Below are 25,333 nucleotides of genomic sequence, written 5' to 3'. Positions count from 1 at the left end.
ACGGATTACCCATCAGTTCGTGTGTAGCAGCTATGACCACCACCACCGCGCAATAATTATTAACATCATCGCCTTTGGTTTCGGGGTTAATGAGGGCCTTTTTATCTCTGAAATGCTTGGGCACCGGTTTGTTCAATCCACCGGCATGTAGTTTACTATGTCGAGATAAACGGTGTTGATTTTGTCTACCACCCATCCAGAGCCCAGGTGGGTATATTTCTCCAACGATTCTTGTATTTTTGGGAATGACGCGTCGATGGGGGATTCAATCAATTCTGGTTGAGTTAGGACTTCCTGTTTGCCTCTGAAATAGGGCACGATCAGGGTACTGCCGTCCGTCTGAGGTTTTTGGAGCGTCATTTTCATTGTCAGTTGGTATTTGATGCTTTTCAAATTGTTTAATTCTTCGCGAAGTTTACTGTCGATTAAGGGTTTGATTATATCGGTATCGATATTAGAATGGACCACCCTTGGAGATACTTACCCACGGCATGGTCCGTCGGCACGAATCGCAGTTCGACCGGCTCGGTGTCTTCCAGGAGTGCGATCAGCTCGGCTTTCCTCATGCGAGAATAACCAGTCAATCCACGTTCTTTAGCTAGAGCTTTGAGCTCTCGTACAGTTGGGGGCTTGTCATAGTTCATGTCGAGCAAGGCCAGCAATTCGGCTTTCCTCATGCGAGAATAACCAATCACACCACGCTCCTTAGCCAACGCTTTCAGTTCTCTGACAGTAGCCATGTTGTCACAATGGGGACATGGGTTGATGCACACTTGATGTTTGTTCATGTTCCCTGAGCCCGAAGAGTGAGGGGAACATTAATAAACATCGAGGGTACATTAACCCATGGGCCCCGAGGGACCAGTGAAGAACGTATTTATCTTACCAAACACCTCAATTTTAATTTTGAACTGTTTGAAGCACGGGTATCAGATCGTAGTACCAGAGTTAGGCAATTAGCCAAACCGTCAACTTTTCTTTTTTCTAGATAATCAAAAGAAAAGACTACATCAGTTAAGTCATAATAATTTATTCTGATAATCACTTATTATAACATATATACTAATAGATATACACATGAGAACGAACTGTGGAATACTAACAATACTAACCATTACAGCAGCTGCAGATATTCCAGCATTTTATTTACAAATAAGAAGATTGATTGTTCCAATTCTGCAATTAGAAAAGAGTGCAGATTCTTGTCTGAGTGAGTTCTGAACGTTAGTACTGCCAGCACAGTCGAAATCTGAAAAAAGTTCACTCAGTAGATTGTCAGTGAGTTCAGGGATATCAGCACTGTCTACACTGTCTTCAGGCATGTACGCACCATACAATTCCTTGTCATCTCTAAGGTTTTTAGTTATCTCCCCCAGTCGCTGCCTAAAGAAACATTGTCCATTAGGAGGATCGACCGCCACCTCAAAAGTGTCTTTTGTCATTAAGTCCATATTTTCTGACCCCTTCCGAAAAAAAGTAGAAACGAATGTCAAACTGCACTTTGTTGGCTAGTCCACTTGGTGCCTTGGAATCCATGTGAATACTGTTGTAAAGCTACTGTAGATCCAAAGAATGTATTTCTTTCTTATGTTCGATTTCACCCTTTCCTTCGGCTTTAGCTTACAGTGTCATGGTCTTGAGGTGAGGTGAGGTGAAATTTGGTTTAACGTCGTGCTGGAGAATATTTTGCTCATATGACGACGTGAATGCGTGTGTATGTGTATGTGCGGCTGCTTGTACTAGCCCAAACTTAAGCTGGTTTTATAGTGCTAGCCCACTGAGATACCATGCCGCAGTGAAGCATGAATACCCCACTCAGACACATTATACTGACTCCGAGCCGACCAGTCCTTATTGTACCCATTAATGCCGAGCGCCAGGCAGGGACCAACAAGTACCATATTTTAACGTCTTTTGGTTTGACGGGGTCAGGGATCGAATCCGCGACCTCCCGCTCTCCAGGCGGACGCTCTAACCACTACACCACGGAGGTGGTCCTCATGGTCTTGAAGCTCTCATTTGCGTCAATGAATTCGGTATCGTTTATGATAACGAATTTCTTCAGATGTGGTGGGGATTTCAAATACCGATTAAGTCCATGCCTTAACAATTCAAGTGTCATTACCTTATACAGTTTACATGTTTGTGTCCTCAAATTGACGTAGAAATTGGACAACACTTCAGCCAACCTGTGTGAATCAAACGATTCAAAGCTTGTATATTGCTGTTTTTCCCACAAGTATTGTCTTAGTAAAGTCACCACAGTGTTGTTCCCCTTCTTCATGTTAACTGGGACTACATTCGAAAGTTTTCTCAGAATTTCTTCATTGGAATGCAAGGCAAATCTTTTTGTAGCCATCGCTAGATTTTGCAGATGACAAGAAAAACAGATTGAGAGTTATCTCACTTCCATCGATTTGCATTTGCGAAAGATCGGCAATATTCGTACATCATACGTCATTCAATGTTATTCGAGATAAAGAATTGCTTCCACGAAGTACCAAATGAGTTCGGCATTCCCAGCGGGGTACATGTTGCTCGCTTGTAAGCGGGGTACATTGAAACTAATAGAAGAATGCTCAGCCAGAAAACGACATTTATGTGTTGAGGCAAGATAAGTATTCCTATTAGCCCTGTTAGCTGTATCCAATTTGACCTCCACGTGTATTGCGTCGTCATGGCATTGTGACGTCATGGGCACATTTAACTGTTTATTAGTTTTACCTGATGATGAAGCCAGAACAGGCCCCGAAACGTTGTATCAAAGAATAAAAGAAGATGAAATCCAGAAAATTCTTTTTGTTCATAAAATAGCATCTTCTAAAATGTCAGTCAATCATCTAATTTCAACTAATTTGTGTACACAAGAGGCTTTACACTGTGATCACAGTCCATTCAGGCCTAAGAAAGAAAATGCTGTTGTTACGATAACCCAACCGACCCTTGAATTCTGGTGTGACCCTATTTTTTTTTTAAGCAGTATGAATAAAAAAAGCTTTCAGATTCTATGTGAATGTATACTCGCTTTTATGTAAAATCAAACCACAAAAGTATTGACTGTTTGGTGCCACCCTGGCGGGCTGTGCAGCACACACGACGCAGGGACACTTACACCCCTTGCAGGGTTTGTTCCTTCAAGAGAAAGAGAGATATCATTGTTTTTGCCTGTCACCAACGGACATCAGTCATGCTGTCAGAGAAAGCTGACATGATGGCCACAAGCTTGAATTGAATAAACAATTACACATTGATAAATGTGTTATTAGTTTGTACTTTACTTCTTAAAAAACAATGTGAACATTTTTTATAAAAAATCATACCTTCCTACCCTTAATTTTCAGATTTTCAGATTGTTAGCTCGACAGCTAAACAACTGAGCTACGTCCACACTGTTACACAATGTGCAAATTTATCGAGTCATTCCTGTGATGTCACGGAAATGAACGGAAAGAGTCAAATAGGTCACAGACAGTTACGAAGGTTACGGGCAGACTTGGTGTCTCGTGATATTAATCTACAGACAATTACAGAATGGCCCTGATGCCTTGGGCACACTCGTCCCATTCTGTAATCTACACGATATCATGTGGTGTGGAATGAGCCGATATGGCTCACACTGAAACGGTTGTTTATGTCAGGCGTCAGACATCGATTTCACGGTGCATGCATGAATGACATGCTTTTATAAAATCATCGGGTTATTTTGTGACAGAAAAGTGAGGCAGGGAACACTGTAAGGATAATGTGGACCGCACTAAGGAATAAGGGAGACATGAGCATGTCTAGATACAGCACGAGGGTGGGTTAGCCTTCGAATCATAACTGAACAAATGTTGCGTGTGAAAGAGGCTTGAGTGCAAGTTCCAGGCCAATTTCCATCAGCCCAAAATTTCTACATTAAACCATTTCATCAAGTATTTTCGACGTTGTGGTCTCCCGTTTTTGTGTGAAAAAAAAGTATTAAAATGCAAAAGGAAAAACAACAAATGGTACTCATGCATTACACCGGACATCTACCTACTATATTGGATTAGATCCTTAACCCTAACCCTAACCCTAACCCTAACCCTAACCCCAACCCCAACCCCACCCTAGCCCCTAAACCCTAGCCCTAAGCCTAACTCTAACCCCTTGAAATAATCCTAACAAATAGAATAAATTGACCAAACCGGCACCCTTCAAAAAATAAAATACTAAGTAACTCCATTTCAATGAAATGGTGCAAATTACTGAATGAAATAAAATATATGTATATCAGTTGACATCTGTAAATCATTTAGTCCAAATAGTTATGTTGAAACCGAAATATAAAACATTAAATAATAATAATTGACCAAAACTGCGAATAATAGAATATGGCAGAATGTGACCAGTGTAATGCATTCTTACTAAATTTAAAAATACAAAATACAAAAATACACAAAATGTAACACCTAAGTGAAAAAAGAAAAATATTTTAAACTGGTGCTTGTGAAAAATTGCGCATACGCTGGTAAACAACTACTGGAAACTTTCAACATCGTTGGGCTTATGCAATAACATAGCTGGTAGAGATGAAACATCAGTGAGTGGAGCTTATATGCACTCGCTGAGCTAGACAACCGTGTTGCTATGCAGTCGTCATAGGGCATTGTTTCGAGAACATGCTTTCGAACAAAATCACATAAAATTACGTAAAAGGGTATTATGACGTATTTTAGTTTGTGGTGCTGTATTCTAAAGGAAAGCCAAGAGGTGTAATCAGAACCACATCATCATTTTTATTTCGTCTCAACTGTATTGACTTTACCCCATTCTTGTACACGTTTCCATCCATACTTTCCTTTCTTGAATCTAGACTATATGGTAGCTCTTAGTTGTAATAAACAAGTTGTTCACCTATCTTATTCTTACTTTGCACCCAAACGTCTAAATACCTCTCAAAGAAGTTAATATATGATGGTTTCAGCACTTACCAAGATAGGTAACATTTTCACACATCTCCTGACCATCTTGGCTCTTGTAATACTGCACGTGTTCCTTCTGGTTTGGGCCAAGTATAAGTGTTGATATTGGAACTGAAAAATGTGATTGAGTAACAATAAAATACAAAACATTGGCCACAATATAGGATAACAACACACATACCAATGAGTAGATGTTGGAAATTTCAAGAAGAATTTACACACTACTCTTTGTGGTGTAAGTGCTGTGGAGTAAGAGCTGTTGGTGAGATTATGAGTAAAATTAATAAACATGATTATGAACGTAAGTCAAGATGTGCCAAGAACATTGTTTTATACTAGATAGTGTAACACCAGGATTTACTTTAGTAATTCAATTTGGATTTGTTGACAATCATCCAAAAGATGCAAGAAGGTTAGTGGTTCAGCCTATGTACGGAACATACCATTCTGATGCTGATTTTTTTCATTGTTAAGTTAGGACCTCAGCTCATCTATGAGATCAGCTTATCTAAGGTAATGATACAGTAATAATTTCACAGTGCATCCCCTATTACACTATATTCTTAGCTTCAACCTATGGAAACAGCTACCACCAAGCATAAATTAACAAGGGTGACAGGTGCAGATCAGGAACTCTAGATAAAAGGCTTGGGTGCCGTTGTACAAAGCGATCTTAGTGCTAAGGTGACCGTAACTCCCATACCTTAACATAGGCTTAAGGTAGTCTTAGCAATAAGGGGACCGTAACTTCCATACCATAACATAGGCTTAAGGTGGTCTTAGCAATAAGGGGACCGTAACTCCCATACCTAAACATAGGCTTAAGGTAGTCTTAGCAATAAGGTGACCGTAACTCCCATACCTTAACATAGGCTTAAGGTGGTCTTAGCAATAAGGTGACCGTAACTTCCATACCATAACATAGGCTTAAGGTGGTCTTAGCAATAAGGTGACCGTAACTCCCATACCTTAACATAGGCTTAAGGTAGTCTTAGCAATAAGGTGACCGTAACTCCCATACCTTAACATAGGCTTAAGGTAGTCTTAGCAATAAGGTGACCGTAACTCCCATACCTTAACATAGGCTTAAGGTGGTCTTAGCAATAAGGTGACCGTAACTCCCATACCTTAACATAGGCTTAAGGTGGTCTTAGCAATAAGGGGACCGTAACTCCCATACCTTAACATAGGCTTAAGGCTTAGCAATAAGGTGGTCTTAGCAATAAGGTGACCGTAACTCCCATACCTTAACATAGGCTTAAGGTGGTCTTAGCAATAAGGTGACCGTAAACTTCCATACCATAACATAGGCTTAAGGTGGTCTTAGCAATAAGGTGACCCGTAACTCCCATACCTTAACATAGGCTTAAGGTAGTCTTAGCAATAAGGTGACCGTAACTCCCATACCTTAACATAGGCTTAAGGTGGTCTTAGCAATAAGGTGACCGTAACTCCCATACCTTAACATAGGCTTAAGGTAGTCTTAGCAATAAGGTGACAGTAACTCCCATACCTTAACATAGGCTTAAGGTAGTCTTAGCAATAAGGTGACCGTAACTTCCATACCTTAACATAGACTTAAGGTGGTCTTAGCAATAAGGTGACCGTAACTTCCATACCATAACATAGACTTAAGGTGGTCTTAGCAATAAGGTTGTTTTGTACAACAGCACCCCGGCTTCATGAAACACTGTATCCATGAAACAAGCGATGGCAAACTGCTGATGGAAAATCTCATCATATATTTTTGTAACAAACGCTTGTGATGTTCAAACCACCTGGAAGGGCTGTATTTTCTTGGATCCATTGTGGAAGTGAAGATGAAAGTCACCAAGAATCCCTGTCATCCTTGTTCTTTCTGGAACTTGGAGAGGGGAGGGAGAGGTTTATTTTCGAGAGGTTTTATTTTCTATTGTAAACTCAAGGTAAGTTGGCAATCTAGCTTTAGTCGATTTATTGAATGGACAGATCTCTGGCTCTTGATGGTATCAAGTATCAATTGATACAAAGGAATTTACATGACACACTTAGGATGTATTGTTGTACTATAACCAGTGACTTCATAATAGACCTCATAACAGGAATCATGTACATTATCAGCAATGATAATAACTCTTAGAATACTACCTCTAATAACTGATTGCCTTTTTCCTGAAACTTGTTTATACATCCACAGTTTTGGAATAGATTAAATAAAGTCCAAGGAAATGAGTGGTCTTTCTTCCATGTAGTCCATCAATACACAATCCACAAGAGTGAGCGAGTTTAGTTTTACGCCGCTTTTAGCAATTTTCCAGCAATATCACGGCAGGGGACACCAGAAATCGGCTTCACACATTGTACCCATGTGGGGAATCGAACCTGGGTCTTTAGCATGACAAGTGAACGCTTTAACCACTAGGCTACCCCACCGCCCCTTAATCCACAGGAGTTATCTCACTTTGTAGAAGCAGAGGAACCTTACACTTTTTCTCATGGTACCATGACAGGAAGGTACTCTTGGATTCCTGTGATGGATGGGTGAGCTGAATCCTCAAGTGTTGGATATTAGAGCTGTGCAATATTACCAGTGTAACAGGCCAAAGTTTCCCCCTGGCCAAACCTTCAGTAGTATAGGGAATGGGGGTTCTGTGACAGGCCGATTAAGAGCGTCATTATATATCTATTCCGCTTCCAGCCCCCAGTATAAATTAACGATTTCGAGCAGAGACACCATTCGATGCACATCCCAGACCCCTATAGGAGCCTCAAAATCTGTAGGGTAACATGAGTTTCGGCAACCCCCGGGCCGGAACGAGGACTGCAATACGTCCCCAAGCCGCAGACGGTGCCGGATGCTAAGCAGCCACCAGTTACCCCCGGTCATAGAATGGGATTCTGTGACAGGCCAACTAAGAGTGCCATTATCTACCAATTCCGCTTTGAGCAGAGACACCATTCGATGCACAGCCCAGGCCAACCACTCAGTGGTTTATGAGCGTGTGCCCGTACGCGTAAGTCGTGACGCCGTCGGCGGCGATCCACCGTTTGGTGTCCATGGGCGACAGCGACGTCTTGTTGAGGGTGATGCCGTAGATGTTGTGTTTGTCGCTTCTCAACGCATTCATTCGGTGTTTGAACGTCTTATTCTTGAACAGAGCTTGTTTGAAGAGGACGTGCTTGATGTGTTGTTTCACCACGTATTTCTTGACCCCTTTTGCCTTTCGGATCTCACCCTTATCAGCTTTCAAGATGGAGTACATCTTAGGCCTCAAGCCAACGTATTCGGTGATGGGTGTGCCAGCGCATTCGTCTTTCATCTTGCCAAGGACCTTTTTATTGATCGTGTTGTGTAGGGCATGGTCCTTGGGGTAATCGCTGGTGTCGTACAGGTGTATGTGTTTTGCCATGTCCTCATACACATCCTCGGTGTGTATATCTAGCAACAAGGAATCTGTGTCCGTGTACAGCAGCCCACATCGATCACCGTATTGCTTCTTGAGCTGGTTGTAGTAGAAATCATACATGAGATGTTTGGACAGGTCGAGAATGCTCATCCCCACGTAGACGGGTCGGTTGAGCTTGATGTGACTTTTGTTCATGTGCAGCGCCGCCAAGTCGTTATCGAATAGCTTGCTTCGGTTGAAGGCCGGGCTAGCGATCAGTTTCCTGAGTTTTTCCTCCTGCTGCGATCGTACGAGTTTGACCGTCACCCGTTTTCTCAGGTTCTCCATCGTCTTACCAAACACCGAGTTGTTCATGAGCTTATACAAGTTCTTCTCGAAGTCACTGGTGGCCAGCTTTTGCAGGTCCGTGTTCATTCTGATGTAGGGCTCCATCCAAGGACTTTGGTCAAACTTCAGCACCCTATGAATTTTGGCCAGTTTCATACCCAACGATAGGTACAGCTGCAGGTTGCGATAGTGCATGACGTACTTGGTCTTGTTCATCAAGTTCGGGACTAGTTTTTCCACCCGAGCCAGGGTGTTCTCACCCAACAAGTCCCGCTGATAGTCGGACATCCAGTCTCGCAGACCATCAACCGTTCGGGGCCAGCGGGTAGCTGTTGTGAGCAGCGTGCAATGCCTCGATACTCCAGATCCACTTCGAGGATGTAACCCTTCCTGAATCCGCGCGATGCTCGTGGATATCGATCTCATCGTCCAACCACTCAAACCCACCCGTAGGCAGAGACTGACTCATAGCCCAGCCGTACAGGTTGTTGGCGTCGAGGTAGAGGAGATGATTGGTGGGCTTGCTAGAGTCGTAGCCTTCCACGTACTTATTGTTGGCTCTTGCGTACCGTTTGGCAGCCATGGAGATCCCACCTCGCAATCCTTTTTCAATGAACAGGTGCATGTCGTAATCCGTGAGCAATTCCAGCTTAACTCCGGTTTTCTTCAGCAGCGCATCCCACGATAGACCGGGGCTGGTGTAGTACCATGCAGGGTCGAGTTGATACTGTTTCAAACACGTCCTCCTAAACGTCTCAAACACATCGGCTAGCAGGAGCACGTCCGTTCTCAAGTACAGATTGTGGTAGTCACCCAGATTCTTACATCCCAGTTTCTCCCACACGTTCTGGCGCTGCGGACGTAATCATCCTGGGAGATATGGGATTCGGTCAGGTTGCTGTAAAATTGGCCGATAGGAGGTAATCAGGTCTCATCGAACTTAGGCCAATCATCCATGTACTCGTATGGGTACACACCCTTCCTCATCAGCAGGGGCGAGTCTCGGCATTGGTGTATCGATCAGTGATGGGGAAGGTGTCATTGGCTTTGACCAAACTATCGAGCGATGATAGGAGGAACTGAGTGCTGTCAATGAATCTCAGACCGTTGAGTGAGAATGAGATGTATTTTTCCATGTTGTTGGGGATGCACTTGATATCACCGTCGACCTTTGAGATGGCCTGCATGATCAGGTGGGCATCGTACCCTCTCAGATTGTGGAAGACCACGGGGATGTTGATTGTTTTGGGGTTGATTCTAAGCTGGAGATTGCACGCGTTATGGGCGGCACCTCGGTACCGGCCGGTGATGTGGCAGTGATCTCTCACGACATCCCCATTCAGCAGCCCCTGACATATGTGGCAATTCTCAGCACGCTTGTGAGCGACTTGGTCCTTCGGCATCATGCGCATGGGGGCAGCGGTGTACAGCCTTTTCCTAATGATTTTCTCTTCCTGTTGCAAACACATCAGGAATCGTTCGCCGCCGCCAGGACCTCGGTAGATGACTGGAGCATTCGTTTGTCCATCACATCGATCGACCACGTACCGAACCCGCAGGCTTGGTGTTCTTGGGTCTTGCACGTAAAACTTTGCTCAGTGTTGGGCGCGTGGTGGTCGACCGTTTGATGAGGGCTTCAAGTCGCGTAGATCATGTAAGGCACAGGCATCTGATGTTTGTGGTTGGTGAATTTCAAGATGTTGTCGCCTTCCTTAGGCATGTCAATTCGGATCGCCGTCTCTCCTACACCTAGGCAATCCCCTGGTGCGCTTTGCAGCAGGCTCGCTCGCGTAAAACCGCAGAGACATCGTTCGCAGAAGTGTTTCTTTTCTCTGTGCATCGATTGATCGTGCAACAGTCGGCTCAGATTTTTATTGCCGTGTAGTGATACTGGCCGTCTTTTTCGATGAGGAATATATTGGTTCTACACGACGGTTTTATCATCCACAGGGCTTATCCTATGCACGATGGTTTTGTCGCCTTCGGGCGAACACATTGATGGCCACCTTGTTCTGCTTTTCAAATTGCCCAGTAGGAGATGGGTGTTAAGCGCTCTACACCCGTGAAGTCGAACCGGATTCTTCGATCGATGGATAGCTGGAACGCCTGCCCGGATTGCCCGTTGGTTTCGCGCGTAGCAGCTATGACCGCCACCACCGCACAGTAATCGTTAACATCATCGCCTTGGGTTTTGGGGTTAACGAGGGCCTTTTTAGCCTTGAAATGCTTGGGCACCGGTATGTGCGACCCACCTTTGAGCGGCATGTAGTTCGCTATGTCGAGATAAACGGTGTTGATTTTGTCTACCACCCATCCAGAGCCCATATGGGTATATCTCTCCAACGACTCTTGTATTTTCTGCAACGATGCGTCGATGGAGGATTCAATCAATTCTGGTTGGGTCAGGGCTTCCTGTTTGCCTCTGAAATAAGGTGCAACGTACTCAGTACTGCCGTCCGTATTCTGTTTTTGGAGCTCCATTTTCATCGTTAGTTGGTACTTGATGCTTTTCAAGTCGCCTAGTTCTTCGCGGAGTTTACTAGCGATGGGGGGTTTGACTGTACCGAATCAATATTGGAATCAACCGTCATTATCCAACCCCGGAGATACTTACCCACGGCGTGCTCCGTCTGCACAAATCTCAACTCGACTGGCCTGGTGTCTTCCAGCAAGGTGATCAGCTCGGCTCTTCTCATGCGGGAATAACCCTTCAATCCGCGTTCTTTAGCACGGAGTTTGAGGTCTCGCACGGTAGGGGGCTTGGTATATTTCATATCGAGCAAGGTGAGCAGTTGGGGTTTCCTAAGGCGGGAATAACCCGTCAGTCCACGACTTTTGGCGAGAGCTTTGAGTTCGATGACAGTAGTCATGGTGTATACCATATCGCGGAGCCACATGTCTAATAGGGCGTTTTCAATGTGCAGATAACCCTGTCAGCCTTCAAAAAATGAAGCGCACCTTAAACTTTCGTCCTGAGCAGCCGGTTACGTTCGTTGAGGTAGTCTTTCTTCTTATCGTAAATAAGTTGGTTTCGAACTACGTCCCTTCCATGGTCTTTGCACAACCCATAATGTCCTTTGACCCCTATGCCGCATACTTTGCAAACATAATTGACATGACCCTTTCTCACACAGTGGGCATGCGAGTGGCAATATTCAGTCATACAGCGTTTGCCGCAGGTTGTGGGCTTGCCGAGCAATACCCATTTGCAATAATGAGTTCCCACGGGCCACATGTTGTATACCTTATGCGGAGTCAAATGTCTAAATGAATGTTACTACATATGAAAGGGGTCCGGGGTTTGGGGTTTGGGTGTTGCTGGCTTGTCGGTCGGTGTGTGAAAGGGGGAAACTGGTTTGCTATGCTTCCAGGTCTTGTGGATGACCTTCCAGAGAGATACGGCAGCTATCGAAACATAGGTTAACTTTTGGGCTGATTCTACCATCTCCCGCACCTTCTGGATACCCAGACGGGTGTCTTCTTGTTCCTCTTCTATTTCCTCCAGGACTTCGTCATTGTCATCATCCTTGTCCAACCTCGACAGGATGTCAACCAACAAATTCGTGGTAGTCGACGATGTATTCGCGGTTTGCTCCACACGAGTCTCGAGACTCCCCAGGCGATCGTAGAAGTCCTGGATGGTTGGTAACGTACTACCAGGTATTGTTACTTTCGATCTATCCCGAGTCACCTTTTGTGGTTCGTCGACCGGCAACGATACTTGTTGGTTGTCGCCTGGCAACGATACTTCTGGTTCTTCGATCGGATCTCTCCATATGTCGTAGAGTCTTGTGGACCCAATACCGAAGCGCTTTTTAACCTCATTTGCTGGGAGCACCCCTCGAAGGGAGCGTATTTCTTGGATCTTATCCGAAGGCAAATCTCTTTTTGGTGGCATGGTTGTTTTTTCCTAGGCATATATATACCCATACTTCCTATATGCCTATATGGGAATCCCAATCCTCTCCCAGGAATCCCAATCCTCCCAAGGAACCCCAACCTTTTCCCAGGAAACTCCTAGCAATGCTTAGCAATGCTTAGCAATGCTTAGCAATGCTTAGCAATGCTTAGCAATACTTAGCAAATGCTTAGCAATACTTAGCAACCCTCTAGGTTATGTCTAGTGTACCCAGTTTGTCTAGTGTGCCCTAGTTTCCCATATAGACAATTTTTTGCGAATGTAGATATATAGCACAACCAAATGCCTCCCAAAAGACAACTATCGCAAGACCAGGTGGAGGAGATTCGCAAGATGCGTGGAAAAGTCCCAGCACAAGAAACGAGACAACGATTCGGCATCGGTTCCAATCGACTACGCAAAATATGGAATACAGCCCCTGGAGAGAAAGCGTCGACCCCCCGCACAGACGCAGCCACTAGCGAGACGTCTGCCGGCAGCGTATTGCCCGCTGCAGAGCCAACTGTGCTCCCCGTCCAGGACTTCTACGAATGCTTTGGGAGGCTCGTGTGGAGCAAACTGCGGTGATGTGGTGTACATCGAACGATGTCTCTGCTTGAAAACGTAGAGGTGCATGGGTTGAACATCGAATGGTGTCTCTGCTTGAAAACGTAGAGGTGCATGGGTTGTGCATCGAATGGTGTCTCTGCTCAAAGCGGAATTGGTATATAATGACGCTCTTAATCCCCTTTCTATGACTGGGGAACTGGTGGCTGCTTAGCATCCGGCGCCGTGTACTGCAGTCCTCGTTCCCGCCCGGGGTTGCCGAAACTCATGGTACCCTACAGATGTTAAGGCTCCTATAGGGGTCTGGGATGTGCATCGAATGGTGTCTCTGCTCGAAATCGTTAATTTATACTGGGGGCTGGAAGCGGAATAGATATATAATGACGCTCTTAATCGGCCTGTCACAGAACCCCATTCCCTATACTACTCCTTCCCCGGTGAAACTTTGGCCTAGGACAAACTTTTCCCCCTAGGCTTAATCTTCCCCGCGGAAAGTTTGTCCTAGGCCAAACTTTCCCCACCCTTGAATCAACTTTAAAGGCTACTGGTTTCAAACCCTTGTTCTTATATCAAAAGAGGGAGATTCTGGCTATTTCTTCCCCAACCTTGTTTTCATGTTTATGTCCGTCTTGAAAAAGTCAGAAATGAAAACAAGACATAGCTATTATGCTTTTAAGCAAGTATAAAAGCAAAGATATTATACCATTACTATTGCTTTATATTATCATTTACTTACTTATATATTTCAATAATTTATTTATCCCCACTGACTTCAAATTGGTTTATCTCCAAATCATTACTATATTTGAAACTTTAACTAAATACCCAGTTTTCACTTGGATGTCCATATCCATTCAAATTTTTTTCCATCACTCATGACTTTAAATATGGCATCCATGTCAGCGACATCAACTTAACAGTTGGAAGCAGATGTAAACATCAACACAACAACAACAACCCAACACAATATATATCTATATCAAATGCTATATCATCTACCATTCCACTATAGTGCCTTATTCAAAATTCAAAAGACAAGGTTTGATATGGTGTATACTTGGCCCTTGGATATCTGAATCATATTTCATTCACCACAAGTGATTATGGATTAGTAAACAAGTTTATGTGAATAATTGAATCATATTTCATTCACCAAAAGTGATTATGGATTAGTAAACAAGTTTATGTGAATAATTTTCCATTACATTTATATATAAATATAACAAATATTAGATACTAAAGACAGCAAGCAACCTGTGTATAAGACATCTTATTTACCCATCAAATGTGCGATTGAATGTTTACATCTTGTGGCGACATGATTTGGACAGATGAAGAACTAATGCAATGTGTCTTCATAGGATTGGCGGCATGAGCATGATGGATTTAGAGATATATGCCGTTCAAACATGTATGCATTCAAATCACTACACCCAAGACAGAGGCAAAAATGGACTATTTGGTAAAAATGTGTACCAAAATATAAGTCAAAATTACTGTTGGTTTATAAGAGTAAGGGTGGGGAAGAAGTGGCCTAGCTAGGCCAGAATCAACCCACTTTTCAAAGAAAACAGAACTAAATATCCTAGTTTAAACAGGGGGGAAAGTTTAGCCTGGGGGAGAAGAGAGACAGGACTTTAGCCTAGCCCAAACTTTCCCTGGGGAAAGAATATCCTGGGACAAAACCTCCCCGGGGTAAGTTTGGCCTAGGCCACATTCTCCCCGAGGAAAGTTTAGACCGGGGAAGAAATGGCCTGCTACACCAGTACATTATCTCGCAATATGAATATCGCAATATGGTTCATTAATAATGGGTCATCAAGTTATAGCTCCCTTTCAATGATCTGTGCTTGATTTCCATAGCAACAAAAAGTGCTCTGATAGTGCCAAATATACTGATGATTTCTGATGGTTTCATGTAACATTTGACAAGTGGAAGCATCATTATAAGTGGCTCCAAAAGTGCCAAATATGCTACCAAATGCTTAAGCAGTGATAAATCTATAATTTTTAGTGTGTGAGTCCTAGGACTCACTCTGTTGAAAAGTAATTGATCCTTTTGACATTTTTATGAGTCCCTCAAACTTTACAAAATTAAAGGATCAAATAATCAAAACCAACAAAGAAGGAACTTTCTGATTTATTTCACGCACAGAAAGAAATGACAATAAAAAACACACAAACTGGCCTGTAAGTCATCAACGTATTTACATGCTTTCAGTTCGTAAATCACCTGTCGTTTGATTGCATCCACTTTGAAAGAGCAGAGCCTATGTTTATCAAGGAAAATATCAGCTTGTAAAACATGTCATACACCATTTGAAAGGTCTTATCCTACTGTTTATAAATATGAAAGGTATTTTTTATCATAGTATTCAAAAAACACAACTAAAACTTAAATAAGTTAATATGGCCAGTGGAAATGCAGAACAAAATCTTCCCACGATGGGCTACTGGATACAAACTACCGAGAGACCAGTTCTTCCACATTTTGCCCGTTTAAGGAAAAATATATCCGAGTACGGTAGGAGTTTCTGTTTTCTCGCAATGCATTCTAGATCTTCCAAGGACCTGTATTCCACGCTGGGTTTTGTTTTTGCTGTGGCATTGCGGAATTCCTCAAATAGGAAGCAAGGTGGATTCCCTCTGTTGTATACAATATTCATTGCTGCAAAATACATGGTTTTATATGTATATTACCAATTGCATACAGATATATATTTTTTTCTTCTACGCCATGTAGCAGGGGTCTCCGGGTTTGGCCGTGCAAACTGGTTTGGGCATTTCTGTTTTCTCGTCAGCCTGTCTGACGATCGGTATGTGAGCCGGTGTGCAGTGCTTCCAGGTCTTGTGTGTAGCGGCCATAACATTTCCAAGTCCCTTGCTGGGATTCGAACCACAGACCTTCTGCTCCGAAGACGGATGCCTTGTCCACATGACCAAAGAGGTTAACCCTGTCAGCAAGCTGACGAGGTAAGGATGTCATCTGAGGGATGACTCCACGCCCTGCTACATGCTCCCCCGTCAACAGAAGGCACGTCCCGGGCCGCATAGTTGGGTTCCAAGACTTATTTTGCTCAAATTTGATATGAACGTGCTCAGCCCCACGTTGGGCGCCAATGTAGAGGCCATAAAATTTCCAAGTCCCTTGCTGGGATTCGAACCACAGACCTTCTGCTCCGAAGTCGGACGCCTTGTCCACATGACCAAAGATGTTAACCCCGTCAGCAAGCTGACAAGGTAAGGATGTCATCTGAGGGATGACTCTATGCCCTGCTACACTGTTACTTTGAAACATTATTCGTGAACACTGGTAGACATTGATTAAAAATGTCCGTCAGTATCTCTCCTCTCGCATTTATGCAGATAGTTGTTGAAATCAGAGGGAAAACAGGTACTCACTTAGGGATTGAAAGAAGAAATGCACACTGTGAGACAGAATAAGTTTTTATCTCATTTGCAAATACATATACACCAGTAAACCAATGAGATATGTATACTGAACCGCATAAAAAACGCAAGTTTTTCAAAATGAATAAATATTCGATAGAACATTGTTAAATATTATAGGGTAACTACACATTGGTTACCTTTGTTGTGAAAAAACAGTTTGTTAATGTTTAGGTTCTGTTTGGTGATTTCTCTTGGATATTGCACATCGCCAAAACGCAGCAATTGAATTGGCCGTGGGATGTGGTTGCAGAAGTTTTTCATGAAAATCATGATGTGCATTATGTAACGGACACATAGGGGTATAAATATGCCCTCAAATCAGTTTGAAATCACTCCCGACAAACGCCCACCAAGAATGCCAAGGTTAACGACGCAACAGGGAACAAGCCATCGGCCATCTTGAAGCTGGACAGAGTGTTGCAGGTGTTGCCAATGCATTCCATGTGCACATAACGACCATCTACCGTCTTCAGGAACGTTTTGCTGCTACACAGACCACTGCTGACCGCCAACGTCCTGGACGTCCGAGAGTCACAACACCACGGCAAGATCGACACATTCAACGTTCGCACATCGGGGATCGATTCTTATCTGCCAACAAGACTGCCCGATATTGGACGTCACAACCGAGCAATAAGCGGAGATACAGTTCGGCGCAGACTCAGAGCAGTCCACCTCCGTTGTCGTCGTCCAGCTCGACGTCCTATCCTCACACCGAGACATCGTCAGAATCGTCTGCAGTGGGCTACGTTGCATCGAAACTGGCGTCATCAACAGTGGAGACTGGTATTGTTCTCTGATGAAAGTCGGTTTTGCATTTCTCATGCTGACGGCCGAGTTCTAATATGGCGAAGACGAGGTGAACGCTTTGCTGACGAATGTGTAATGCAAATGGAATGACCAATGGAACATATGTCTCGATCAAAGTGATATGGTTTGAGGATAACTAAGACAAGAAGACAAAGTCATCAATATCCCCGCAATGGCAAAATACTCTTCATGATTATGTCTATGAGTTATGATTATGTCAAATATTTAGGTGTGTATATAGAAAAGTGGAAGGAGAGTATTGAAAGGTTTTTAAAGTTCTGCTCCAGAAAGGAGCACTATCACCAATTTCAGTCTATGTCAAACTTGTTGCCAAGGAAATGCCAAAAATATTTTTTCAGAAATCCAAAACTACCAAAAGGCACCAGTATACCACCAGATCTATCTATGTGCCAAGTTTGGTGAAGAAATAGTGAACGGTTTTAGAGTTCTGCTCCGGAAAAGACAAATGTGCACGGAAGGACGGAAGGACGGACGGACGGAGTCTATTTTAATACCCCCCGCAAAACGCGTTGTGGGGGATAAAATAATGCTGAAGGAGATATGCGTGATAATCATTTTGTTTTAGGAATGTTTGTGTATACCGTATATTACTGTAGATAAGCTGAATTTTGTGGACAAAAAAAAGCAGTCTGTAGAAGGGGTTTGGCTTATCTATGGGTTACACTTTCGTCAAACTTTTTCCAGGGGGTAAGATTAGAAAACAACATTGTATCGCTTCGTGTGAACAAAAATACAAGAGAAGACGACTTTGTCAGAGAAGACGTCAAATTTGCAATTAAACATCACTAGACAAGGTAATTTACCTTAAAAGTTCTATGTTGTTTTTGCTGGGCATTGTATTATTTGCAGGGATTAAGATTACCGTGTGTATTTGTCATGTATACACAGCCGGAAATAGCAATCGGCTGTGCAGACGTTTCCCGGCGATTTAGTTAAAACATACACAATAATATAACGGGATGAATTCTGACGCATTGATCAGTAAAATATAATACATAAAACTATTATTTAACCCAAAGAAATATATCCTAGAATTGTGTAATTCTAAATATAGGTTTTGTTCCATAAATGTAAAATATATATAATCAACACTAACGTTATACGGACCCTCATAAACATGGTAAGTGGAAGTTGTAGTAGGCGTATGGAATGAGGTAAAATAAGTATGCCATTTAAATTCACACACGTTTTTACCGATGTTACTGTAAACTAGTAGTCCATGGAAAATGAGGCGGTAATCAGTTCGTTATTTTTGATAATATGATGTGAAATTGGCTATCAAAGTTGGAGCAAAAAACGTACCCTTACAAACGCGATAAGTGGAAGTTGTATGCACATGGAATGAGGTAAAATACGCGAGCCAGTTTGTTGACATGTGATCGTTCAGCAACAACAGGTATGATATATAGCGAAACAAAATATCCATTTTCTGTCAACTACACTTCATTTCGAGGCTTTAGTAGACGCAATATGATTGTGAATTCTTTGAATAATGCTGACCGAAGTTATAATTATCGGTAACTGCCAGTTGTCTGTGGTGTGTGTTTGTCGTGCTTAGGACCCCATCGCGGGGGGTTGGCTTATGCACGAAACATACCATTTTGACACTGATTTAAGGGTCAAGTTAGGAGGTCGGCTTATCTACGGTAATATAAGGTAACTGAAATAGTGAACTGCCTTCAACAACTGAGAAGTCAACCCGCTGTTGACTAACTGGCAGTCCAACATGGAACTTTTGGATGGTCAACACATAGTACACAAACCATCATTAGGTCTTCAGACGAAAGTCTGGAAGACCTACTGTTATTATCCGAATTATTATTATTCTTCCTTATTATTATTCCAACCATTTTTGTGACAGCTCTCCTGACCTAACCGGTGGGTCGATTTTCATGAAACGTTCAGATATGATAGCCTGTATGCTGAAATTGATACATAGTCGAAAAAAATCCTGACTTCCCGCTTCCGGTAAGGGAAGACAACCCAAAATGTCGAAATCTTTACACCTGAATAACTCAAAAACTATAAGAGATAAATTGACCAAATTTTCACTCAAAGTAGATAACACCATTCCCCATCGATTCAACACATAGCGGAAGTTGGCCGTCATAATAGATTTTCCGCAATTTTGAGAAAACTGAAATTTTTGCCGATTTGCACGATTTGACGGTGCCTGTCTTTGAAAATCTTCTTCTCCAGAACGGCATATAGTACAATCTGGTTCGATATGCCGTTGGAAAGCCGATACTCTGGACTACTTAGTTTGCTCAAGGCATGTGAATATCTTGAATTGTTTCACAGTTATCGCCCTTGGAAGTTAGTGAATATTTTAAGACGCATTTTCATAGGGTTAAAAAAAAGGTCACAACTCTGCGAAAAATCAATGGATTCCATTGTCCATAGTATCAAACTGTAGGTAATTGAATGGGACACATTTTGCTTCACATCATGGTTATGTAAAAATCAATAATTACGTCACCAATACGACACAAGCACAACCTTGGCGATTTTGCACATTTTCGCACGTTTTGACGGTGCCTGTGTTTAACAATCTTCTTCTCCTGAACGGCAAATAGTACAATAGTGTTCTGTATATCGTTTTAAAGCCAAAACTCCGGACTACTTAGTTTGCTCAAGGCATATCGATATCTTGAATAGTATCGGAGTTATTACCTTTGGAAGTTGGTCAATTTTGTCAAACGCATTTTTATAGTGTTTATAAAAATGTCACAGCTCTGACCTAACCTCTGGGACCATTTTCATGAAACTTTGAGGGATGATAGCCTGTATGCCGAAATTGATACAATGTTGAAAAAATCCCGACTTCCGGCTTCCGGTAAGGGCAGATTACCAAAAATGTCAAAATATTTCAAAATCTTCCAACCTCAATATCTCCAAAACTATAAGAGATAAATTAATCAGGTTTTCACTCAATGTAGACAACGTCATTCTCCATCGGTTCAAAACATAAAATCAGTCGGACAGCAGAAGAAATTTTCCGCAATTTTGGAAAAACTGAATTTTTTGTCGATTTTCCATTTTAACGATGCCTCCGTTTAAAAATCTCCTCCTCCTGAACGGCATACAGTACAATAGCGTTTGATATATCGTTGTAACGCCCAAACCCCGGACTACATAGCCTGTTCAAGGCATGTCGATATCTTGAATAGTTGTGGAGTTATCACCCTTGGAAGTAGGTGAATTTTCTAAGACACATTTTCATAGGGTTCATAAAAATGTCACAGCTCTGCGAAAACACAATGAATTGCGTTTTTCAAGGTACCAAACTGTAGATAATTGAATGGGGAAAATTTTTGCTTCACATTATTGTCATGTAAGAGTCAATAATTACGTCACAAGCACGACCATTCGGACTGTTCGCATTTGGTTAGTGGTGAGATAGCTGGTGAGATAGGTGAAGGAAGCGCCAGGAAAATATAGCATCATTCACCGCTTCCTTGCTTTCCAATGCCCATAGAAACAGTTCCCTCTTTAACAGGACGTAGCTCCGTTCTTCTTAGGTCTACAGTCAAAAGAGTTAGTGTTCTGGAATTGGCAGAATCTAATCTCTCCAGCAGTCTGTCCTTTGCTGTGCTTGGCTGTGCGTTCCTGTTTGTTTCTCTGCAGTTTCTGTCAGCTGCATTGAATCAGCCAAATTAGGGCGTCAACATTTCACATTAACTAACATTTACTTTCTTGGTAATTCTGTGTCAGAAACACTGTAATGGGTGGTCCAGCTGGCGCCCAAAGAAACAGGATAAGTAAAGGTAGCCACGGGGGTGTATATGGGGAAGTCTGAAGACCGCCAGTATTGCCCAGGAGGCAATCCTAGTTATTATTATTATTATTTGTACAGATTTTGTACCCGCTCCCCTGACCTAACCGCTAGGTCGATTTGCATGAAACTTTCAGGGATGATAGCCTGTATACTGAAATTGATACAATGTCACCATTACGACACAAACACAGCCTTCGCGATTTCGCAAATTTCCGCACCTTTTTGACGGTGCCTGTGTTTAACAATCCTCTGCTCCTGAACAGCAAATAGAACAATAGTGTTCTATATATCGTTTTAAAGCCCACACTCCGGACTACTTAGGTTGTTCAATGCATGTCGATATCTTGAATAGTGTCGGAGTTATTGCCCTTGGATGTTGATCAATTTTTGGCAAAACGCACTTTTATAGGGTTCACATCTCTGCGAAAACACAATGGATTTCCTTTTTTGAAGGTACCAAACTGTAGACAATGAACTGTGGAACAATTTTGCTTCACATTATTATTATGTAAAAGTCAATAGTTACGCCACAATTACGCCACAAACAGGGAGGGACATTAGGATTTTCGCATTGTCAGTTGTGAGATAACTAACTGAAGGAAGCGCCAGTAAAATCTAGCAACAATCGCTGCTTCCTGGTATTCCAGTGCCCACAGAAACATTTCCCTCTTTAACAGGCCGTAACTCCGTTGTTCTTAGGTCTACAGTCAAAACAATTAGTGTTCTGGAATTGTCAGGAAGTGATCTCCCCAGCCTGTCTGTGACAGGAATAGGCGTGACTTTTTGACCACAACAAATCTACAATGTTTACCAGTAATCTTGTTTAGTATATGTCTGTAGATATTGCTGTATTATTTTGCTTTGTTTGACTGTGTCTTCCTGTTTGTTTTTCTGCAGTTTGTGAATTTTCCGTTTGTGTCAGCAGCATTGAAACAATGCCAAATTAATCTCAAAAACACTGTGATGGGTGCTCCAGCTGGCATTCATAGAAACAGTACAAGTAAAGTTAGCCACGGGGAGTGTATGGGGAAGTCTGAAGACCGCCAGTATTGCCCAGGAGGCAATCCTAGTTTTACTTCATTTTATCACAGGTTGATTTAAATTGTCAGTCAAATTTTCAACTTCATGCAATAATGTCAGATCCACATATTTTCCCATCACAATATGTTTAGTAGATCTGGAGAAGTGATTTTTAGTTACTGTGCGAACAGACAGAAGGACAAAGATTCATACTACAAACTCACATTAATGATGTCAAGCTGAGCTAGAAACTAAAGGATCAACACAACACACACAAGGGGTTTGTGTCAAGTTTTGTACCTTTCAGTCTTCCTGACGTGTAATCCTCCCATGCAGCACTATCTGAACCAAAGAAGTCTCCAACACACATCAACACCTAAAATAGAAGGATACAATTCACATACACCTTCATCCTCGATAATCTCCATGGTATACTTTCTGATAAATCTCCACTATACCTTGGATGCATTTACGGCTCGAGCCGATGATTTTATTACCTCCCTTGGTTGGATTTTTATCCAATCAGGCGTCCAAGCTGGGAAGTTGAGCGTACCAATCACAACTCACTTTCACTTTTTAAATTATCTAACCGATTAAACTTGGCAACATAATAATATTTTGTTGCAGAGGTATTCTGAAAGAGGTAGAAGGAGTTCTTGCATATATTTTTTTAAGGTTTCAGACCTGTCAATTTGTCTGTATGTTTTCCCCCCAAATCTGAGTCGCACTGCGAACAAACTTCCGCGGCTGTGTCCGCTATCTTTGTTGACACTGGCAAGCTCGGTTGTAATGGCGGCTTATCTGATTAGCTACTGTGAGAATGCGGAGCCAGCAAAGGGAGGTAATACAATCATTGACTCGAACCATAGATGCATCCAGGGTATAGTGGAGATTTATTGGAACGTATACCCTGGAGATTATCGAGGATGATACACCTTCAGAGGACACAGAAATAATTGTATTTCAACTAAAGAACGTTAATAAATATGAATGGTATTTTTAGGTAATACAGGTAAACACAAATCATTTACATGCCTTAAGGCCACATATATAATTAACTGAACAAGAGAAAAGCTTGATCATTAACATAACTAATACCTATACTTTTGATGACTTGAGTCCCATCCGGGATTTGAACCCACACCTTCAGACTCTGTTCACTCTGGAGTCTAGAGAAGCCATCATATTTATACCAAATCTCGAGTGTACCCTGGATGTTCCCGCAAATATGTTGTCTGTACATTATCTGTGTGTTTGTCATAAGTTACAAATAAGTACAATGCAGTCCCTGATTCGTACAATACGTTGGCATTCGCTATGAGTCCATTCAGCATGCGTTATATCTGCACTGCAAGTACACTATGCATACGTCCAATATACACAGTTCATAGCTTGTGCTGCGAGATCAGCATATAACCTCGTATGAATCACTTATCTCCCACGCACACATAGCATACTCATACCACTCTTCACTGATGCGAGACTGATGCTCTGAATATTTATAACTTATGACCTGCGTAACAGCATACGCAGCATTGTTTTGTTCATGTCCAAAACTATCAGGCATATTGTGCGGTACTGTGCACATGCCAACCTACATAAAACTTCCACGAACGATTGAGATGCATATGAGGTGAGTATTGTGTATTAAAGAGAAGTAATTTGTGAATCTGATTCCGCTCCATGATACCTTTCATAATTCACCCAGTAACTGTAGGGAGTATTACCTTTGTAATAGGCGCCTAGCGTATGAGAGATGTAAAACAGATGCCCAGTGACAGCAGAACGATGCAGATGTGTGACAAGTGTCAGTTGGCTACTGAAGTAATATGCTTTGTGTTGTGTTTTATAATTAGTCTCTTTGCGTGGTCACTATTTCTTGTCTGCAGGTTCTGTGTGAATGATTCCTGACAGGCTTTCCGAATTTAACTCAATTAAAGTCACAAAAATAGAGTATTACGATTCCATACTTGTTTATTAAAAAAAATGTATAAGGAAGTTAGATCAAAACAAACCAGTGGCTAAGGAACAATGCTACATATTTCTCCCCCTTCCCTGCCTACCTAAATCCTTCTTAAACTCAGTTAACTTCTGATTACGTCCACCCCCTTTACCTACTCCCGAAAATAACAAAATACAACCTACTTATTCCTACTCTATTTCTACCCCTCCCCAAACTACCACTAAATCAATACGATATCCCCAAAACAATAAACAATATGTGGAAACTTATGAGTTGGTCTTGGTTCAAGACACGAGGTTGTAGATTCACTTACCCGATGCGGGTATCAGACGACTGACGATTCCCTACCTGTAGGCTTATACATGACTGGGGAAATCCAGAATTTGGCCAATGCGCACGCTCCTTGCATCCCTGCCCCTCAAGATGGCTGAGCATGCAAGAAGCGTGACATCGTCATGTCTCCCCAGGCACGAGGTCCGCATGGGTGAAAGCTTCTACACATGTGACTACAAAGGTAGGTACTACGTCAGCTGCCCACCCAACTACCTAACCTACCCCACCCACTATGTAATTATGATATTTACCCCCAAAGACGTCCACACCTTCCAACCTTGAACCTGACTTTTGTATCTGATGCCATGTGAGCTGTACAACATGTGCTCTTGAGTGAGGGTGTGTGTGACACCCTGATGCCATGCAGCTGTATCTGATACCTGAACCCATGAATTAAACTTATGAAACCAGAACCAGCATTTACTATTTTTCAGGAAGACTCTCTATCCAGGAAAGACAGAATAATTCCAACGGAATGGACCTTACACGAAGAGGCCTTCAAGCTGATCACGCAAAGATAGGAGACTCTGGTGAGAGATCTATTCGCCACGTGTGTCCACTCCTCAGGAAGGAAAGGAATCTTAGACATGGTACCATCAAAGGATACAGATCCGCGATTACTTCATTTTGTGATATTCAGGGATAAGGTGTTGGATTTAATAACCCCCCGCATAAACTTATCAGATCACTCAAGATTAAAGATGCGACCACTCCCACCTTGTTTCCAAAGTGGGATCTCTGTTTAGTGCTCGAATCATTGCAAAGGGCCCCGTATGAGCCACTCCAGAATGCGTGGCTAAAATTCCTCTCCTTCAAGACGGCTTTTCTATT

The 25,333-nt window shown here is 42.5% G+C and overlaps 1 protein-coding gene and 1 long non-coding RNA gene across 3 annotated transcripts in view; one reads left to right on the top strand and one right to left on the bottom strand.

The window, feature by feature from the left end:
* LOC124292122 (CWF19-like protein 1) overlaps positions 1–25,333 on the bottom strand; it is a 373,599-nt gene that overhangs the window by 311,903 nt on the left and 36,363 nt on the right. For both annotated transcript variants that reach the window (XM_046729174.1, XM_046729175.1), the window contains exons 3-4: positions 22,507–22,582; positions 4,956–5,057 (exon numbers count right to left, since the gene is read on the bottom strand). In XM_046729174.1, coding sequence (XP_046585130.1) covers positions 4,956–5,057; positions 22,507–22,582 — 178 coding nt within the window. The remainder of the gene's footprint in view (positions 1–4,955; positions 5,058–22,506; positions 22,583–25,333) is intronic.
* On the top strand, positions 14,058–24,672 carry LOC124292123. Its single transcript, XR_006902363.1, has 3 exons — positions 14,058–14,249; positions 14,750–14,889; positions 24,661–24,672. It is a non-coding gene; the product is annotated as an uncharacterized LOC124292123 (long non-coding RNA).

This window comes from Haliotis rubra, unplaced genomic scaffold (genome assembly GCF_003918875.1).
Source record: "Haliotis rubra isolate DU_JTF1 unplaced genomic scaffold, ASM391887v1 Scf509, whole genome shotgun sequence".
Taxonomy (NCBI): Eukaryota; Metazoa; Mollusca; class Gastropoda; order Lepetellida; family Haliotidae; genus Haliotis; species Haliotis rubra.
The sequence above is the reverse complement of the archived record's forward strand: the minus strand, read 5'-3'. Positions and strand labels throughout refer to the sequence as shown.